The 20155-nt window shown below is 46.3% G+C and overlaps 1 protein-coding gene across 4 annotated transcripts in view; it reads left to right on the top strand.

Moving 5' to 3' along the window:
- The window catches only part of WDR17 (WD repeat domain 17), a 78719-nt gene that overhangs the window by 53354 nt on the left and 5210 nt on the right, over positions 1-20155 (top strand). For all 4 annotated transcript variants that reach the window (XM_036011790.1, XM_036011792.1, XM_028526884.2 and 1 more), the window contains 13 exons: positions 509-711; positions 1871-2020; positions 2108-2238; positions 2546-2671; positions 3720-3875; positions 8088-8152; positions 10839-10971; positions 11432-11523; positions 12582-12681; positions 13472-13611; positions 14932-14952; positions 16769-16880; positions 19874-20015. In XM_036011790.1, the coding sequence (XP_035867683.1) occupies positions 509-711; positions 1871-2020; positions 2108-2238; positions 2546-2671; positions 3720-3875; positions 8088-8152; positions 10839-10971; positions 11432-11523; positions 12582-12681; positions 13472-13611; positions 14932-14952; positions 16769-16880; positions 19874-20015 (1571 nt within the window). The remainder of the gene's footprint in view (positions 1-508; positions 712-1870; positions 2021-2107; positions 2239-2545; positions 2672-3719; positions 3876-8087; positions 8153-10838; positions 10972-11431; positions 11524-12581; positions 12682-13471; positions 13612-14931; positions 14953-16768; positions 16881-19873; positions 20016-20155) is intronic.

The following is a 20155-nucleotide window of genomic DNA, read 5'->3' as shown; positions in this document are numbered from 1 at the left end:
GCTTCCACACTGGTTAAGCAGCTTACTCTGCTGACCAAAACATGAAGGAATGGCTCACTGTGCTGATAGGATCATGAATATGAATTGATCTTTCAGCTAATATCCTTTGTCATACATACTCTATTTCATGATTTATGCATAGTTTGAGTGTTCTTAAATTGCCACATCCATGTTATTAATCATATTTTTCTTTGGATTTATCTGTGCTGGATATTTTATCTTAAGAAAGCAGTTTTTAAACATATGAACAGTGAAATAGTACATTCAGTTTCATTAGCAAATGCACCAGTAAAAATCAGGAAAGAAATATCTGTACATAGGAATAGACTAGTCCTAGCCTAATTACTCATTTCTGTCCGCTCTAAAGAGGAGAACTATAACATCACTTGAAACATAGAATGCTTTTTTAATAGACTGAGAAATAGTTGTTGTGCTCCAGTAAGAATATGCTAATATTTTATATCAGTTACCACTCGAATGGCACTACTTGGACAACATTCTGTTGCAGTTCGGTTCGGATCTGGGATTACACTCAGGACGCCTGCATAAATGTCCTCAGCGGACACACCGGTCCTGTGAGGGCGTTAATGTGGAACCCCGAGATCCCCTACCTGCTCGTGTCCGGCAGCTGGGACTACACCGTGAAAGTGTGGGACACTCGAGACGGGACTTGCTTGGACACCGTGTGCGACCACGGCGCGGATGTATACGGTAAAGCGGCTTTCGCGTACTTGCAAGCGTTGCTCTGTTCATGACGATTGTAACTTCTGAGCGATGTGGTCTTTTATGGAGAAGTCTTGAAGCATTTCATTTTTTAAAGATTTTATTTATTTATTTTTAGAGAGGGAAGGGAGGGAGATAGAGAGAGAGAGACATCAATGTGCGGTTGCTGGGGGTCATGGCCTGCAACCCAGGCATGTGCCCTGGCTGGGAATCGAACCCGGGACACTTTGGTTCCCAGCCCACGCTCAATCCACTGAGCTACGCCAGCCAGGGTGAAGCATTTCATTTTTAAAAACATTTTTCTCAGTGGAAACTATACCTGTCGTTACTGAACTGTCAGATCATCCAGATGGCGATAAAAATCGTCATCAGAGATCTTCGGAAGATAACTTTAATGAGCATTATGGTGTCTTTCTTTACCTGCAGGTACACTTGTGTTCCTACACACGTGTACACACATGCACCCATGCACGCATTTGCATGTACGTCTTAGATGTCTCTCCCCCCAGAGGTGAGCTGTGGAAAGGAAATCAGCCATAAAGCAGATACAGCTGAGTCATGCCCTGCCCCTGCGCCTCGGTGTTGAGAGAGGGGTGTTCGGGTTTCAGCGCTACTGAGCTGGGCGTGGGGGGTCAGACTGTCTGTCTGCTGCTGCACAGCACCTCGCTGTCCTTTGTGGCCCCCGGTCTTGGAAGCCATAAGGAGGTCAACAGAGATGCAAAAACGATTCCTTACAGGGACCCTCATCATGCCGTCTGTACCTGTGTGCTTCCCCCCAGCGGCCTTCTAGTTGAGGGAGTGCGGGCCTGTGTGGGAGAGAACCCCGTTTCTGGGTGTTTTCAGTGGAAAGGGCCCGACTCTGGCAGCCGGCACGCCCATCAGTTCACAGATCACTGTGCACGCCAGTGGTGTTAACAGACGGAGACATAATTTCAACATCTTCTTCCAGGGCCTTTGGCTTTCTAACAGTTGCTCGATGTGCGTTGCTATTTTCTGCTCATAAAGGGTTGCATTCTTACATTATGTTCAGCCAAGATAGAGGCATTTCTCCAAACCGTCCATTCTGTGTAAGTTTCAGGAGGTGCCTGTGAGACAGAAAGCATTTCCGACGTCCCCTTCAGTCACCACAGGTTTGTGTCGCCCGCAGGTCTGGCGTGCCACCCCGGCCGGCCCTTCACCGTGGCCTCCTGCTCCCGGGACTCGACAGTGCGGCTCTGGTCCCTGGCCCCCCTGGTCACGCCTCTGCAGATGAAGATCCTGGCCGACAGGCCTTGGAAAGAAATCGTCGGGAACACTGGTATTGCAGAGCTGCCTGGTTAAGCGTTTTATTTTTAAATGATATTTCCTAGCCGTCTTTCCTCACCGAATTACGTCCGTTCTCCAGATTACGCCCTGCTGCAAGGCTCTCCGCCTGTCCTGTGTGGCAAAGTGTCCAGAGATATCAAACAAGAGATAGAGAAGCTCCCCGGCAATCCTCGGGTGGAAAAACTGAGGAGGTTTTCGGAATGCTTTTCAGTAAGTAGTTACAGGAGTTCAGCGTGGGCATCCTCCTTTTCTGCAGAATGGAGCTTCCCAGCTGCTGTCAGAGGGTACCACACGTACTTAAATGCATCCTCCCAGTCCGCTGGGAGCTTCAGAACGTGCTCTGCACAGGGCAAGAGAGCGTGTGGGAACCAGAACCAACACATGGGACGAGGTGTAGATGTATTGCATCACTCTTCTGTTTCACTCTTCTGCCTGCAGTATCTTTCTGAAGATGCACAGGGCTGTGCGGTTTCTCATGCATCATTACAGCGTGGCTTGTTCTGTATCTACTCGTTAGCCTCCAGGTGGCAGTGACAATCTGTGGAACCTGGTCGCTGTGATACAAGGACAAGACGACAGCTTGCTTCCTCAGAACTACTGTGAGGGCATCATGCACCGGAAGCACCTGGTCAAGTTCAGAACGGTAAGGGAAGCGTGCAGATGCGGCGTGCTCAGGCAAAAAATGGTTCTGCCTTTTCACTATGAAAACATAAAGGTTATTTCAAAATGTATATGTTAGGGCCGGTAGACTAAAGTAAGTGAATAGGGAGAGTTAGATCTTCAGGCAAAAGCAAGCGCGAGGCTGTGAGTTATGTGAAGACAGGTGAAGGCAGGTGCAGGGTTCAGAGGCTCAGGCTCCCGCAGTTCTTCAACGGTCTCATGGAACGACTCGAACGCTAGTCATTCACCTGCAGCCAGGTGACGGTGGCACACGGACCCCTGTGGCTCTAGTCTCAGAGGCCTGGCAGGCTGCGTCCAGGGAGACGTTTCATTAAAACTGATCGAGTTGCGTGGATCTTAGTGGGGTGGAGTGCAAAACGGCTCGTTACCTCCTGCCTGGGGCAACAGGCAGTGCCAGCAACAGGCCAGTCCCTACCGGAAAGAAGGGAAGAAGGGATACCGTTCCCATTTGCAACGCAGTCTCAGTGGTGAGCGCAACGGTTAGGGCACAGAGGGAGGTGGGCTGGGTTGGGAGTGGCGGCCACCGGAGCAGTGGTGTTTGTAAAGCGGCAGCACCTTTTCAGCACTAACTCAACATGTAATGACTATACGAGTTACCTGTTGACCCTAGAGGAGCCAGGTAGAGTCAGCCAGTAATTTTCACTTTAAATAGACACCTTTCTGTCCCTTTGTCACCAGCAGTCTGTGTTTTTCACTTGCCTCTGGTCCCCTGGTCCTCTGCATGGCCACCACCCTTGCTGAGTGTGAAGGACCGGGCTGGTCAGCACATGCACACACTTTTTGCCAGGCTCACCCGCTATCTGCACCCCACCCACACCGAAAATCTGTGTGTGCAGAGGGGTCACATTGTACAGAGAGAAAGTATTGGGTTTTTAAAGTATTTCATTCTCAGTGCTGCATGCTTTTAAAATATGGGTATGTTGTTAGCCGTATAATGCTTTCATGGTCGAGTGCTATCACCAGCTGTTGTCTAAGAAGAGTTAGAAAAATTCCATTTGCTTTATCACCAGTCGGAAGCCCAAGAACTGACCACAGTCAAGATGTCCAAATTTGGGGGCGGTATTGGTGCTCCAACCAAAGAGGAGAGACTGAAGGAAGCCGCCGAGATACACTTGAGACTAGGACAGATCCAGAGATACTGCGAACTGATGGTCGAGCTCGGAGAGGTGAGGTGCTGCTCAAGCGAGATGAAGGAGCTTCACAAAGTGTGCTGTGTGTGAGTGAGATCCTACACAGTGAGTGTGTCTTCTTTCAGAGCTGGCCCTGCCAGATGCATGTCAGGTGTGTGCCCGAGGGCAGGCGTTATCCCCGTCCGCACTGCTGGGGGCCTGTTCAACACGCCTTCCCCACCCCAGACTTACAGAGCCGGAAACCTCGGGGATGCAGCCCCATGATCCAGGCTTCTGTAGTCCTCCAGGTTGTTCTCGCGCATGCTCAAGTCTGAGAACCACTGCCCTGGGCTGGCAGCTTCGATCCCTAAAACGACATCTCTGTTGGCTAACTTGCTCCTGGTGCACACCCCCCTCCTTGCTAATACTGTTTGTCATATCAAATCCCACCCTGGCCAGAAGACGGGTTTCCACTGAGGATTCTCTGAGGACGCGTCCGGATTTTTAGGGAGGACTGAACAAGACAGAGTTTTCGAAGAAACATTGGGATCAATCTGCCCTATTAAAATTCAGCATGGTGCTCACATTTGGAAGGCGGGTGGTGGCTACCATAGAGCAAAGGCGGGAGGGCTTCTGCTTGCTAATCTGAGGGCTGGTTACATCAGTGTGGTCGGTTTGTGAAAACTTATTGACCTTTTCATTTTTCTGCTTGTGCATCTAGTTCAACAGAATTCTCCCACCCATCAGAAAAAGAAACCTAACATGATTAGAATAGCATGGACACATTTCATGCTTGATCATTTCTGAGAAGCTCAAAGTAGTTAATTTCACAATGACGAAAAATGATAGTAAGGACATTTATAAATAATAGTAAAACTATGCAATAAAGCTACAGCAAAATATACAAAAATTAAATTTAATGCACCTTTTGATTTCTCCATATGCTAGAGGTAATTACTGCTTCAACTAAAATAATAAATGTGCCATTTAAAAATGTTATTGAAAGGCATTGCAAACTAAAAAGTATTTGATCTAGGAGCAGTGTAAAAGTTTTACTTATGAAGAAGTAAAACCATGACTTAAAAGTTACTGTTTTAAACTAGGCATTACTAGAAAGAATAATATCTATCAAAAGTCAAGGAGAAACTAAATAAATTTTGGTAGAATGGTAAAATGTATCTTTTTGAGTTCCATATTTTGGTATATATAATTTTAAACTTGGGACTTCCAGCCAAGATGGAGACATAGGCAGATATACTGTGCCTCCTTGCACAACCAAAAGAAGGACAACAACAAATTTAAAAAACAAAAAACCAGAACTGCCAGAAAATCAGACTGTATGGAAGTCCAACAACCAAGGAGTTAAAGAAGAAACACTCATTCTGACTGGTGAGAGGAGTGGAGATGGACAGCCAGGCAGAGAAGACTCAGGGCAAGGCAGCAGCTGGAGGACCAGGTGGTCCCACATTCATATGCAGATAAACCAGGAGGAACAACTGGGGAGCGAGACAGACCATGCACCCAGGGTTCCAGTGCAGGGAAATAGAGCCTCAAACTTCTGACTGAAAACACCTGTGAGGATTGCAGCAGCAGGAGAAACTCCCAGCCTCACAGTAGAGTCTATTAGAGAGACCCACGGGGTTCTAGAATATACACAAGCCCACCCACCCAGGAATTAGCACCAGAAGGGCCCAGTTTGATTGCAGGTAGTGGGGGAAGTGACTAAAAACTGGCAGAGAGCTGAGAAAGCAGCACTGCTCCCTCTCTGACCCCTCCCCCACACACAGCATGACAACGCAGCAATGGGGGTTGCCCTGCCCTGGTGAACACCTAAAGCTCCGCCCCTCACTACATAACAGGCACTCCGAGACAAAAAAAGAAATGGCCCAAATGAAAGAACAGATCAAAGCTATAGGAAAAATACAACTAAGTGATGAAAAGATAGCCAACCTATCAGATGCAGAGTTCAAAACACTGGTGATCAGGATGCTCACAGAAATGGTTGAGTATGGTTGCAAAATATAGAAAACAGTGAAGACTATGAAAAGTGAAGTAAAGGAAAATGTACAGGGAACCAACAGTGACAGGAAGGAAACCAGGACTCAAACCAACGGTTTGGACCAGAAGGAAGAAATAAACATTCAACCAGAACAGAATGAAAAAACAAGAATTAAAAAAATGAGGAGAGGCTTAGGAACCTCCAGGACATCTTTAAATGTTCCAACATTCGAGCCATAGGGGTACCAGAAGGAGCAGAGGAAGAGCAAGAAATTGAACACTTATTTGAACAAATAATGGAGAACTTCCCCAATCTGGCAAAGGAGATAGGCTTCCAGGAAGTCCAGGAAGCTCAGAGAGTCCCAAAGAAGTTGGACCCAAGGAAGTACACACCAAATCACATCATAATTACATTAACCAAGATTAAAGATAAGGAGAGAATCTTAAAAGCAACAAGAGAAAAGGAGACAGTTACCTACAAAGGAGTTCCCATCAGACTATCAGCTGATTTCTCAAAAGAAACCTTACAGACAAGCAGGGGCTGGAAAGAAGTATTCAAAATCATGAAAGGCAAGGACCTACATCCAAGATTGCTCTATCCATCAAAGCTTTCATTTAGAATGGAAAGGCAAATAAAGTGCTTCCCAAATAAAGTCAAGTTAAAGGAGTTCATCATCACCAAGTCCTTATTATATGAAATGTTAAAGGGATTTACCTAAGAAAAAGAAGATAAAAAATATGAACAGTAAAATGACAACAAACTCACAGTTACTAACAAGCACACCTAAGAGAAAAACAAGGCAAACTAAGCAAACAACTAGAACAGGAACAGAATCACAGAAATGGAGATCACATGGAGGGTTATCAGTAGGGGAGTGGGAGGCAGAGGGAGGGGGGAAAAGTACAGAAAATAAGTAGCATAGATGGTAGGTAGAAAATAGACAGGGGGACGTTAAGAAGGCACAGGAAATGGAGAAGCCAAAGAACTTACATGTATGACGGATGCTCATGAACTAAAGGGAGGGAATTCAGGTGGGAGGGGTGTTCAATAAAGAGGGGAAAATGGAAAAACTGTAATAGCATAGTCAATAAAATATATTTAAAAATTTTTAAAACTCTATTTAATGCAAATTTAATTAAAGATCCTTTAATCGGGTATCTGCTTATGGAACTTAATAAATCTGCTGTGTGGTTTTATCGATAGACTCAGTGACCCAAAACCGTGCCTAAAATCATTTAGAAACCTGGGTGTTCTTATACTCATCCATTGTCACCTCCCTTCAAACTGTTTCTATTTCTGTAAGATTAATACTATGAAGTGAGAAAAACATTTAATCTTTAACTTTTGAGACATGCTTTTATCGAGAGTGTGGTATAGTTAATTTAATCTACATTTTAACTTCTTTTTCTCCATTTCTCTCTATATAAATAAATGTCACATAAAACATGCTTTAAATTCCCTTTCTCAGGTAACATCATTATGAATAACATAATATTTAAAATTACCTTTTTAAACTTGAGCCTATTATTTTCAGGGTAACTGCTAACTTCATAGCCTTAATCACAGTAGAACCCTGTTTGGGAAAGACTTAATTAAAATGAAGTTTTGATTTATGTAGTGATATTTCATAATATTTTTTCCTTACTTCCCTTCTAGCCATGAATTCAGTGAAATGAACCTCACATTTTCAAATAATTGTCACCATCAGCCTTGATCAAGCAATGAGGTTCTTCATTAGCAGTCTGATTTTTTAAATACAAAGGCAGGTATTATGATTGGAAAGGAAGAATTTACAATAAATACAACTTACAAAATGAGTAGGGAAAGAATAAAAATAGAAATAGGTATTTGTTAAAAATAGCAGTGAAATACAAAATTTACTACACATTCATTTGAACATAGAACCTAGAATACCACACAGAGCAGATCACTCATGTGTTGTGCTGGAAGATGAGTTAATACAGTTTTCAAAATACATAGTTTAGTTACTATCCCTCCCCACCCTCACTTCCCTTCTCTCTCCTCTTCCTAGCTCTCTTCTCTGTGTCCAGGTTTGGGATTTTCCCTGCTAAATAATAGAATTTACATATCTATTTTATTTTAAAATACGGTGGTGTTTCTACTCTGTGGAATGAATGAGAAAGAATACAAAAACAGCCCTGGAAATGCACATACTCTATAAGCAGTGTGGAACTTTGCGTTCTAGAAAGTTCAGGGTTAGGCTGTGCAAGCCGATCACCGTGTCTCTGCTCCCCCTCCTTCTATTGCAGTGGGACAAGGCCTTGTCGGTCGCACCGGGCGTCTCTGTGAGATACTGGAAGAAATTAATGCAGAGGTAAGGCAGGCGGCCTGTGTCTAAGAGATGGGCTCAGATTTACTAAAATAGAAACACTCTATAAATATGATGGCAGCGTCTGGGATTTCCCCCTGTATGTTGTCATGATTAATAACTGAATGCTATATCTACTGATCCAGTACGTGAATCGGTTACAAGTCTCCTTGTGTTCTTGTGTGTGACCTGTCATCTGGTAACACAGTGCGAGGCTGGTGTCCCCTGTCATTGGGGCAGTGAAAGGACAGGCCCATGGACATACTCACTGGTCGGTGAGCTGACACTGGGAGGCCAGTGGCACGGCTTTCTGAAGGTCACCAAGCGTGCACGGCACACTCATCCCACAGCCTCAGGAGTTCCCTCGGCAGACGGCAGTCCCTCCGTTTCCCTCCGCGGCCAGGAAGGAGGAACAGAGGACAAAGAAGAGCTTCCACGCTGAGCCGCCGAACTAGGTGCCCTTGTCCAAGAGTGGGGTAAACGGGGTTTCTCCCAAGACGCGTTCCTTTCCCGGGGATGCCGTCACCAAGCCCCACAGACCGGCCGGCTTGGAACCGTGGAAACATCCTCTCCGCCGGTTCCCGGGCCGGAAGCCCGGCAGGGAGTTGCCCGCAGGGGCTCCTGCCGAAGGCCCCGCCTCCTCCCAGCAGCGGGGTGGCCAGCCACCCCGACTTCCACGGGCTCGTACACATGTCACTCCGGCCTCTGCCTTGCCTTCACATGGCATTGTCCCCATGGGTCCGTGCCTAGATGTCCTTCTGTTTATAAGGACACCACTCATATCGGGTGCGGGGTCCACCCTAATCCAGTGTCACGCTATCGTAACTAATTACAGTGATGAAGACCCTGTTTGCAATCAGGGTCACATTCACAGGTACCATGGGTTAGAATTTCTTTTTTTTTTAAGATTTTATTTATTTTTATTTATTTATCTTTTTTGGGAGGGAAGGGAGGGAGAAAGAGAGAGAGAGAAACATCAATGTGCGGTTGCTGGGGGCCGTGGCCTGCAACCCAGGCATGTGCCCTGACTGGGAATCGAACCTGCCACACTTTAGTTCGCAGCCCACACTCAATCCACTGAGCTATGCCAGCCAGGAATAATTTCAACATATCTTTTTTGGGGGACAGATTTTAACCCACACTGCGAGACTATTCTCTATTCCACTCATTCATGCAACAAATATTTATTCCATGCTTGCTATATGCTAATCACTGTGCGAGGCCTGTAGGGTGCTATTTGATGAGTGGTTATATCTGGCGTTAAAAATGAAAATTTTCAATTTTTATTTCATGGTATGTGGTTTACTCAAAACCCAACTGCCTCTCACATGTACACACAACAATCAGCCAGGGGTGAAGCACGGGATTCCGAAGGGTGCACACCTTTGCCGTGGGAAAGCCGCGTTCCCGGCACCTGCTGTCTGACGGTGAGCTCAGCAGCGACCAGCCCCAGCCCTCCGCCCCAGGCTCCAGGCACCGAGCTGCACGATCCGGGAGTGGGAGGGGCTTGCAGGGCCACGCTGCACAGAGGTCCGATGTCAGGGTGCCCACTGAGACTTTATTAGGTCAAGTCAGCAGAAGACATTTGTTTCAGAAACAGTTTTGTCTCGACATCACCCAAAACCTTACTGATCTTTAAAAATGAACACCTGGTTCTCTCCGCTCCGCAGTCCCCGTAGTGGCCAGAAAACAGTCTCCCCCCAGCTCCAAAATTATGTCTTGTGGAGCCAGCCACGGACAGGGACCCACAGTCCCTCAGTCTTGGTTTCCAAGGCCAAGGGAGAGAATGTGGTTTCTGATCCGCTATAACAAGGAAGTCAGGGTCACGTGGTAAAAACAGGGCTGTTGGGAAGCACCCCAATGACCCTATAAACTGGGGAGAAAACAACATAAATTGTGTCAGTGCACCTAGCCAAAGATTGGCAACTGAAATGTAATTTAATGCAAATCTCAACATAAATATACCAGATTAGCACTGAACGACCTTGGAGTTAAACTTGAAGGGTGGGAGGAGCTGGGCTGGTCGTTGAGAAAGCGCCTGGGACTCAGAGACAGACGGACAGTGATGGACACAGACAGACAGAGGCAGACATGCGTGCACCCTTCGTAATGTTCACGGCTAGCCTCCCCTGTCCCCTTCACATCGCTGGAATGTTATTTTCCTTTAAATCACCTTGCTTGGGCCACTTACGACAGTCTACAGTTTATGATGCATGTTTAAGTTCTTGCGTGATCCTTTTTAATGATTTTAAGCTGGCTGTATCTAGAAGCTCTCTAGTGATTGCTGTGTTCACGAGAGCATTTAAAATTCCCTTTAACAAAGTAGACACCCACATAGTTATCCATCCAGCTGAGAACAGATCATCCAGTTCACAACTTATTTTAAAAAAAATATGTTGCCCATATAAGTAGATGAGCTACATTCATTTTAAGGCCTGAGGTATTCGGTGCATCTAAAATATGAAACCAGGTAATGTTCGAAGGGAAAACAGGTACCTACAGTATTTACTAGTCCAGAAAACATTCATCTTCCATATGTGATTTGATCACGAAATCTGTCTTTTTAAAAAGTGACATGCAAAACAGCTTGAGGACATCAGCTTCAAATTTCAGATATTTCTGAAAATCCCAGTCCAGCTGAGAACCTTGACATTTGTGCATTGTAAAAAAAAAAATGTTCTTATTTTATTAGGAGAGCCGATCAGCTGATCCAGGAAGATAAGGATGATGTCATCCCCTACTGCGTAGCCACTGGGGACGTGAAAAAACTAGTCGCTTTCTTCCTGTCCCGGGGCCAGCTCAAGGAAGGCCTGCTCGCCGCCCAGGTAGAGAGGTGTGCGCCCCCCACAGGTGCGCACGCGGGGTGGGGGGGACATGAGGGGAGGAGGCCCTACTGGCTGAATCTCCTGGAGATGACAGACAAAGTCAGAGGTGGCCCAGCCTCTGCCCACCTCCCAGCCTTCCATCACTACATTCCAGTCCCTTTGCTCTGGTTGCTCTGGACACAGTTCAGATCTTTAAGTACACAGGCGTGTGTGAACGCTGAACCGTTGAGTGCCGTCGAACGCTGTACACACTCACACCGCTTTGTCTGTAACTGTGAACTCGAACCTTCACATGTGCACAACGGAGTTCATATTTATTATTCAAATTCATAAGGTGTCTTTAAATTGTAGAATAAATGTCACACAAGATTCAGGTATACTCTGTTCAAAATACTGGTCTGAAACTGGTCCATTCCCAACAGTTAGTTAAACGTTCATTCAAGCTCTCATTAAATCCCAGGCTGCCTGTGAGGGGAACATGCAAACCTTCCACGTTTCTACACCCAAAGGACCTTCTTGTCCCGACGATTCCTACAAGGAAGACTTCAATGAGTAAGCGATTCTTTGTTTGGGGGTCACTGATGGTCACGGCGGGCTTCCCTCGAGGAGGACGCGAGGGCCGCGTAGTTCACCTTTCTTTGTATTCAGAGGACGTGGCTGGCTCATGAGCTCCCTGCACTCCCCGCCACAATCAGCTCCACCTCGGCAACTGTCCCCAGGTGAGTGGGGACGTGCGTGGCTTGGAGACACAGCCCAGACGCCCTTTCTATGGCTTCCAGGAGAGCCAAGGGCATTGCAGCACGGGGACTGCAACTCAAGCACCTGACTGCTTGCAGCTGTGCGGACCCGCTGGGAAGAAGGGGCGCTGTGCAGCTCCTGGACGTTTTGCTGTCAAGTCAGTGTGGACGACAGCACGGTGACATCGTCCTGATCCCGCCAGCCCCGGACGCATGCCAAGAACAACATGTCAGCCTCGTGTGGAAAAGAGATCAAGAGGGTTCTGTTTTTCAAGGAAATGGAAACTCGACTTCTTCAGCTTTCTGACCTTGTTCAAATCTAGTAAAACCTGCCTTCTCCTCCCTCTTCTCTTGGCTTCTATTTTACTCTAGAAAAGAGGATATTTGAACTTTGGGGACACTTACCAAGTAAAAAAGGATCATAAAACGTTAAGCAAATGATGTATGGGAACTAACGTATTCCTGCCTGGTTCTTCGCTGCAGCTCCCTGCCATTGCTAAACGTGGCGTTGGAAGACCTCACACCCACACACACCAGCCCCACTCCAGTCACCACCCGAACACAGAACAGTTTGAGTCCATCCTGTAATTCTTCAGAGGGGAGCTGCCCCTATAGCTGAATCATAAATGATTCAATTTAGGATAGTAGAGTTTGAAAGTTAGGCTTTTCTTCTGAGAGGTGTGGTTGGAGGTCTTACCAACTCATCCGAGAAAGACCCTTCTGATTTCCCCCCAAATCAGGCTTTACACCTAAATGAAGGGTGTCCATTGAAGTGTGACTTGAGCCCTTAATCAGCGTGCTACCAACGGGCATCGGGCCACTTTTACGGGGAATCCTGAGTGTTTCCGGAATGTGCTCTCCTTTCCTCTCCAGACTCCTGCACACAGTGAGCGAAGAGCTGGCGGAACGGTACCTGCAGGACGGCAGGGCGGTCCTGGCTGCGTGCTGCCACCTGGCCTCGAACGACATTGAGGTACCGCCTTCCCCGTGGGTTCAGGCACACGGACAGCTCCGGGCAGGCATCGCGGTGTCTGGGGGGAGTGTGGCGACTTCCCGTGTGGCCTCCTGGGTCACGGGCTTTCTGGGCCCACTAAGTGCACAAACCACAGACTGTGAGGTCTGTTTTTATTTTATTTTTTTACTTTGATCACAAGATAGGTATTTGTAACAACCTCACTTGAAGTTACTTCCTCAGAGACCAGAAGTAGTAGCATGGGAAAGGGAAAGGTCGCTGAACTTGGACTCGGAACTCCTGACTTTCAAAGGCACTTATTTTTAAGTGTGCCGTAGTCTAGTCTTCCCAAGTTGTATTTCAGGGTGTTTTCCACTTGAGCCACTAGTGTCCTGAGGAAGACACTCAGTAAAGATACAGATTCTATTTGCATGTATCCTTGGGTGTGTCGGCTTTAGGGGGTAACTGATACTCACTGTGCCCTCCCTAAGATGCTTTCAAGAATTTACACGTTTTCCCCAACAGACGGAAGGATTTGTTGAGGTTATTGCAGTGAGGCATGTTAGTTGCAAAAATATGAGCAAGGGCTCTAAATTCTTCCCTTTTAACCTCCCCATGTGTCCGCTCATCAGCGTTTCCGTTTGAAAACTGCAGTTACACTTACACCCTGTATAGCAATGCGCCTTCGAGTCCTGTGCCAGCATGACTGAGCGTGGGTTAGTGCAGCCTTCCCTGCCCTCTGAGCGTGGTGGGGGTGGCGGCCCCACCCGGTGTCCCCGCCACTGAGGACGCGGTTCCCTCCCCGAGCCAGCTGGCGATGGCCTCCCTGATCCGCGGGAACGAGCTGGAGCTGGCGGTCTGCGTGGGCACAGCCCTGGGGGAGGCGGCCGCCCCCGCAACCCACTGCGCGCTGGAGCTACTGGCGAGGAAATGCATGATGATTCCGATGTGGTAAGAATTGCTAAACGCGAAGAGGAGTGTTACGGTGATGGGGGGCATTTCTTAAACACAGCGAGTTGCATTTGATAACGTGTCAGGAGTCTAGAGGTCTCCTTTTTCACTACAAGGTAAGACGGTGAGAGGAAGTGGGGATATGGGAACGACGGGACTGGGCCAGCCCCGTGGTGTGCACGGAACCTACCGTGACCCACCCTGAAGGAGCCCTGCGTGGCGCCACGGCATCCCAAGCACACAGAGCATCACGAGACAACACGTGTGTGCATCTTAAGGTCGTCACGACCACACATTCCCACATCTTAAATTCTGCACGCCTACTACTCTCTTCCTGACAGCTCATGTGTTTTGGTTTAAGATTTAGAAAATAAAGTCACTTCTCTAAGGGCGGACTCAGGACCTAATCACCTTCCAGGGCCCCACCTCCATACACCACTCACTACCTGGGGATGTGGTTTCAGCTCAGGAATTTGGGGGAACAGAGACTTCAATCTGCGGCAGCAATCACATGCCCCCCCTCTCCTTACGTGGGGCCAACTCAGAGCGAGAGTGGCACCTCCACTCTCCCTCTCTGTCCGGGTCTGGGCGCTACAGCGGAACCAGGGGTCCGAGCCATCCTTGCTCCGCCCACGGTGCCGTGACCGAAGAGCCCCTCCCCCACCATGAGCCACAGGCTTCCGTGGGTCTGATGCTGACCGTCCTCCGAGAGTCCCCAGTGTCCCCCCTCCGTCAGGAACCACTGCGGTCAGTGACTCTAGTCTCCACGCCTTCCCTTAGACCCGCTCCGAAGCGGGAGCCCCCAAACCCCAGTTACTCAGTCTCCAAGGCCGCTGCCTCCGTGCGGGGCGTCCCCATCTGATCTGAATACCATGCGACTTGTTTTTGTTGGAGTGAGGGCGAAAAGGGGCAAACAGGAGTGGACACTAAATTTAAAAGAGGTTAAAGATCTTTCAACTGACTATATGTCTCAGTTGCTTTTAATAAAAATCACACTTCTGTTTTCCCGTAACTCCCTCCAGTTCTTCCTTCAGGCATCCACAAACCTGCGCACGGAGACCCAGGGGAAAGGTCAAGTTCGGGAACGTGGAATGCTACTCAGGTTGACTTCCAGGGGAAGTCTGGGGTTCTCGTGGCTGAGGGAGAGCTCCACAGATTTTTTAAAAACAATTAGGATAACAGCATAATTTCAAGAGAACGTTTATAGTTTTATGAGCCAAGAATCCTTCGCATTCTTACATGTCCTGATTAAAGTTTGCCTCTTCGTGGTTCCCATTCTGTATTTATAGTATTCATATTCAAAATTATTCTTTTTTCTAGCTTTCCATCTGATGCATACAGGTATCATCTACTTTTATAAAACTGCTTAATTAAAAATTTAAACTTCATTACATTAGAATATAAACTCTACATTAAGAAATTATGATTATTTTCACTTTGTTTTACAGAATGCCAATTTATTGATATAATTTAAAACTTATAAAACCTAATTACGAAATCATGAGAACAGGTCCTATAACCTACATACTAAAGCCCTCATGATCTTATGCTTAAGTTTATAACAAATCAACTGCGGCTTCCAACAACATAGAAGAAGACCTAATTCAGCTAAGCAGATTAAAATACCTGTTCTGATAGTGAAATTTAAGAGGTTAGATCATTTAGTCAGCCCATATCATTATATACAGATGCGTTTTCCCCATAGGTATACTAAATTTTCAGTAAATAGTGATTTCAGCTAAAGAATGAATAAAGTTAGCAAGCATCGCTGTAAATTTCACTATGTCAGGACATAATTCGACAATAAGAAAATCAAATTTTTGTCTGTAGTTGATAGAACTTTGAGTAGAATTTTAGCACAACAATTTTATATATTATAAGGACAAGTAGTCATTTCTGTATTCACATGGACATTATTGAAAACTGCTATTAAATATTAGTATCAGAAAGCATGAAGTCATTTCCTAATTTTACCAAAAACAAATGAGGTACTCTAATTTAGAAATTACAAAAACATTCAAAGATTTACCTCTCCAAAGATGACAGAAAATTTGACACACAATAAAGTATCTCTATTCTGGTTCCATAGTCACTACATTCTTGATTAAATAAATATCTCTTCATGTTTTAACAATCATTGATTCATGAATGACCAATAGAGATTGCACTGAGGGCACAGAAATGAGGGGAGATTTTACTCTCACAATGCACAGCACATGCTTCTCAAATTCACGTTTGAAATATTGCCTCTTCCAAAGTTGTGCTGAATGTGTACACATCAGTTACTTGAAAGTTGAACAATAACATCTTGAACTGTAAAAATTAGCGTATTCTCAGTCACGATGCCTACAACCAAAAACTCTTCACCTAGTGACTTTAAAGAAAGAATTTTATTAAAAAGATCTATAATGTAAAGCTGTTGTCCATACAACTTTACATGCCTTATTTTTAAATAATTTATCCTTTGATTGAATTTTTTAAAGAATTTATGTTTTAGAGAGAGGGAAAGGGAGAAAGAGGAAGAGAAACATCAGTGTGCGAGAGAAACATGTACCTGTTGCCTCTCACAGCCCCCAACTGGGGACCTGCTGCAACCCAGGCCTGTGCCGTGACTGGGACTCAAACTGGCGACCCTTTGGTTCACAGGCAGGTGCTCAACCCACTGAGTCACACCAGCCAAGGCGGATTAAACCTTCGAAAGTAAATCAAAAGCCTGCATGTGTATCTTTGATTTTCACCTAAAGTCTAACAAATAGGTAGAATACTCAAAATGCTAACCTTAAAGTATCTAAGTATTCTAATGCGCTACTACATTTGTTGTTGATGAGCATTAACTTCCTAAGTTTGCTTTATAATTCCTTCTAAACCACACATCTAATACTACTCTGTTTGCTCAGAGAATTGTCCTATAATAACAAAATCCATTGTGAACACATGAAGACTCAGTTTAGAGGTTTAAGGACTATGTCGGAACGTCCTGCCCTTTGGTTTCTGTAGCCTCTGTTTGGGGGGCTCCGCCATTCGGTGGGACATCAGTGCTGTTCATGGAACTGGGGAAGCTGGGAGGCGTCCTGAGGGTCTTCTCCCTCCGACACGGCTCTGTGTCGTGTTCCGAGTGCTGTTCTCACGGGAGTGTCCCCTTTCGTTCTGTGACTAGGAGCCTGGCGGCTGATCTCCTCCTGAAGATTCCCGATAACGAGCTGCAGCTAGTGAAGCTCTGTGCGTTCTACCCAGGGTGCGCGGAGGAGATAAACGACCTTCACGAGAAGGTAGCTGCCGCCGCCCATGTTCGGTGTTCCCCTGGGGCCGCGGTCCCGTCGTTCGGCTCATCCTCGGGCCAGCGGGGTGGACACCAGCAGAGAAGCAAGTAGACGGTCTCGTTAGGACCCTGGTGTCAATACAACAAAAATCACAACAAGCAGAAGTAACATTTATCGAGCATCTACTTGCTCGGAACTGCTCTAAATGTTCACAATGTTCACGTACGTTTGTATTGCACTCCGTTCTCGTGAAACCCAGAGACCAGGGGATATTGTGTCTGCTTTGAAGAGAAAGTGAACTCAGAGGAGCCTGAAGTGGCTGATGGCAGGTGACAGGACCGGCTTGCCCCTGTCCAGCCCCAGGTCCCAAGACCTGCCCCTCACCCACTCGAGCTGTGAGGGGCACTTGTGCCGGCTCTTAGCAGTCAATGATTCCGGGATCTGTAAGAGAATTGATAAAGTGTGATGAATTGTGTGTGCACTTTCCTAACGTGCTTTAAAACATACTCCATTGCCGAGTGTAGGAATTTATGTCCAAGTTTATATATAAAACAACCAAAACGTCCAACGACAGGGAGGGAGGGTGTTTATATTAGTCTCAGTCACCCTCTGTATTTCAGCGCTGCTAACACAGGGCTCAGTAAGTACCCATGACTGGATGGACAGGGCCACTCACACACTGGGAGGGAAATCAAGGTTCACATAAGTAAAAAAAACTTTATTTTTAGAGGTAACGGTTAGAAAATGTTTTATTTATATTTTATCCTTTTCTTAAAAACTTTATTTTTGTAAATGTGCCATGCAGTTATTTTCAAAATGAAAATCATATGGTATGAGCTTAGGTTCATAATCTGCTTTTTATCTGCTTTGTAGCCATCTACTGAGGTCAGTGAAAACAGAACTTCATGATCTTTGTGTATTAACACAGATAGACTGAAAGTATGTGTGTGGTGTGTGCGTGAGAGTGTGTGTGTACATGTGTAAGGGAGAGTTGTGACTGTGTGAGTGTATATGCCTGTGAGTGTGTGTGTGTGTGTGAGAGTGTGTGCGAGTGTGTACATGTGTATGGGAGAGTTGTGACTGTGTGAGTGCATATACCTGTGAGTGTGTGTGTGAGTGTGTGTATGTGAGGGAGAGTGTGTGTGTACCTATGTATGGGAGAGTTGTGTACGTGTCAGTGTACATACCTGTGAGTGTGTGGGGGAGCATTACCAGGGAAAGTACTTGGGCGAGGATAAATGTCCAGAGTTACCCATGGGTTGTGAGAGGAGTGACTTTAGCTTCTTTAGACACTTCGCCTTCCATGAGTCGGTTTTTTCAGTGAGCTGTGCTTTGCTTCGAGAAGCACCGTCAGTAAAAACTACTTTTCTGTTGGAATGGAAAGGCGCATGGAAGGAAGCGGGAATGGTGTTTCCGGTGACCCCTTCCCGTGCCGCGCTGCCGTGTGGACGAGCTGGCCCCCCGAGGCCGGGGGCGCAGGTGCCCGTAGTGGGGCCCAGAGAGGTCGAACACGTGACCTTGCTGACACAGCTGTCCGTGGCGGCCGGGAAGTGTCTCCCCATCACTCCATCCACCAGGGCGCAGGGCGCCTCGCCGGCCAGACCGCAGCATGCAGAGGGACTGGCCAGGGTGTGACGGAGTTAGCAACTCTGGGCGGTTTCGAGATAGTGCCAACAGTTATGCATTCAAGCGTTACATTCACTCACATGACCTTCAGGATTTCCAGCTAGGACGAGAATCACAGGGACGATTACCTCCCTCCTCTTGTCTTCTGTTTGTGAAATTGTAATGGGAACCGTTTTTGAATCTCCTCTGCTCTCCGAGCCCACAATAAAGGGGAGAGACTTCTGTTTTGGCCCACCCCGGCGCAGCACCAAGCGCACAGCTAGTTGCTCAGTAAGCAGCTGGTGTTCGGCGAGCAGAGACGGGAAAACATGATGCAATGCCACGGGCAGCAGAGCTCCTTGCATGTCGTTTGTTGTTCATTATTTTAAGAGAGACTGAGTGATCTCAAATGTTCAGTTTTCCTAATTTTTAAGCAACAGAAAATATGATACTATTGAACAAATTCTTTAGTAAAGAAGCCAATGGAACAATAATTTCAGGGGAGGTAGAAGAACAGAGAAGGGAGGAGAGCATTAGGTGTCAAAGGAAAAGGGACGGTGACCCCACTGGGGTGAACTACAGGGTCCGCACCCGCAACATCAGACATTTTTTTGCCACGGAAGCCGATCTCGGTGGCAGCCGAAGGCTGGTGAGAGGGACAAAGGCTTAACCTGTAAGTGCTGCTTAGGAACTCACCGACACACTCGAACACTGGTCCTTCACAAGTCCCGCACTGTATCGGAGTACGATACAGCACGCAGGTCATTCCTGCCGCGTTGTGGGACAGACTCGGCTTTAACAGGATAAAAGGAAATGGAGAAAACGGGGAGTGTTGCTTTTTATGTTGCAGTAATGAAATTTCATCAGCTCCAAATCAACATTATAGTACTTCAGAACGTCAGAGCTAAAAACTTTTAAAGCTTGTACATTTTGTGCCTTTCTATTTGAAATGAAGTTGTTTTGTCTCCAAGGCAAAGCAAAATAAATTAATTGTACCCAGGACATGGAAGAATGAACCTTTTATGTTTTCTACATTTAATGTCGTTTTTGATTTGGCCAGCCTATTTGTTCTAAAATAATTATTCTCAGCATTTTTTTTTGCCCAATTACATTTGCAGGCAGTAATGCCAATATCATGACCAAGACAGTTTACTTTCTACCTCTATTATTATGTGAGTGACACAAAACCATTAACTCATTAGATTATACCTCTTTATTATTATACCTTAAAGATATTTTCTTACATGCATTCCAATACAAATGATTTCATTCACATCTATTTCGAGCAACTCTGACAAGAAAAAATATCTAGGTATGTGGGTCTTAATAAGCGCTTACACTGTTGCTTTTATCCCTTTACATTTCCCAACGTCGCCATCAAACCAAATGTTCTCTAGTGCAAGCTCCCCGCAGTGGAAGAGTGTCTGCACTTGGCGGAGGCAGCCCGGGCAGGCGGCGACGTGCTCGAAGCGGTGAAGTATTACTTGTTAAGTCAAGAACCTGAAAAAGCCCTCCCAATTGGCATTGACTTCATCAAAGGTGAGTGCTTAGTCCCCGGTGCAATTTAAAATCCACTCACTTATTTGCTATTTTCATTCACACTGCTAACAAGCTGTAACGTTCAGCACTAGCCACCCTGGCTTTGACAAGGAAGCAGGTTGCCAATCGTGTGGTGTGGG

Source organism: Phyllostomus discolor, chromosome 11, assembly GCF_004126475.2.
Source record: "Phyllostomus discolor isolate MPI-MPIP mPhyDis1 chromosome 11, mPhyDis1.pri.v3, whole genome shotgun sequence".
NCBI lineage: Eukaryota > Metazoa > Chordata > Mammalia > Chiroptera > Phyllostomidae > Phyllostomus > Phyllostomus discolor.
Note: the sequence above shows the minus strand (reverse complement) of the source record. Positions and strands in the feature narration are given on the sequence as shown.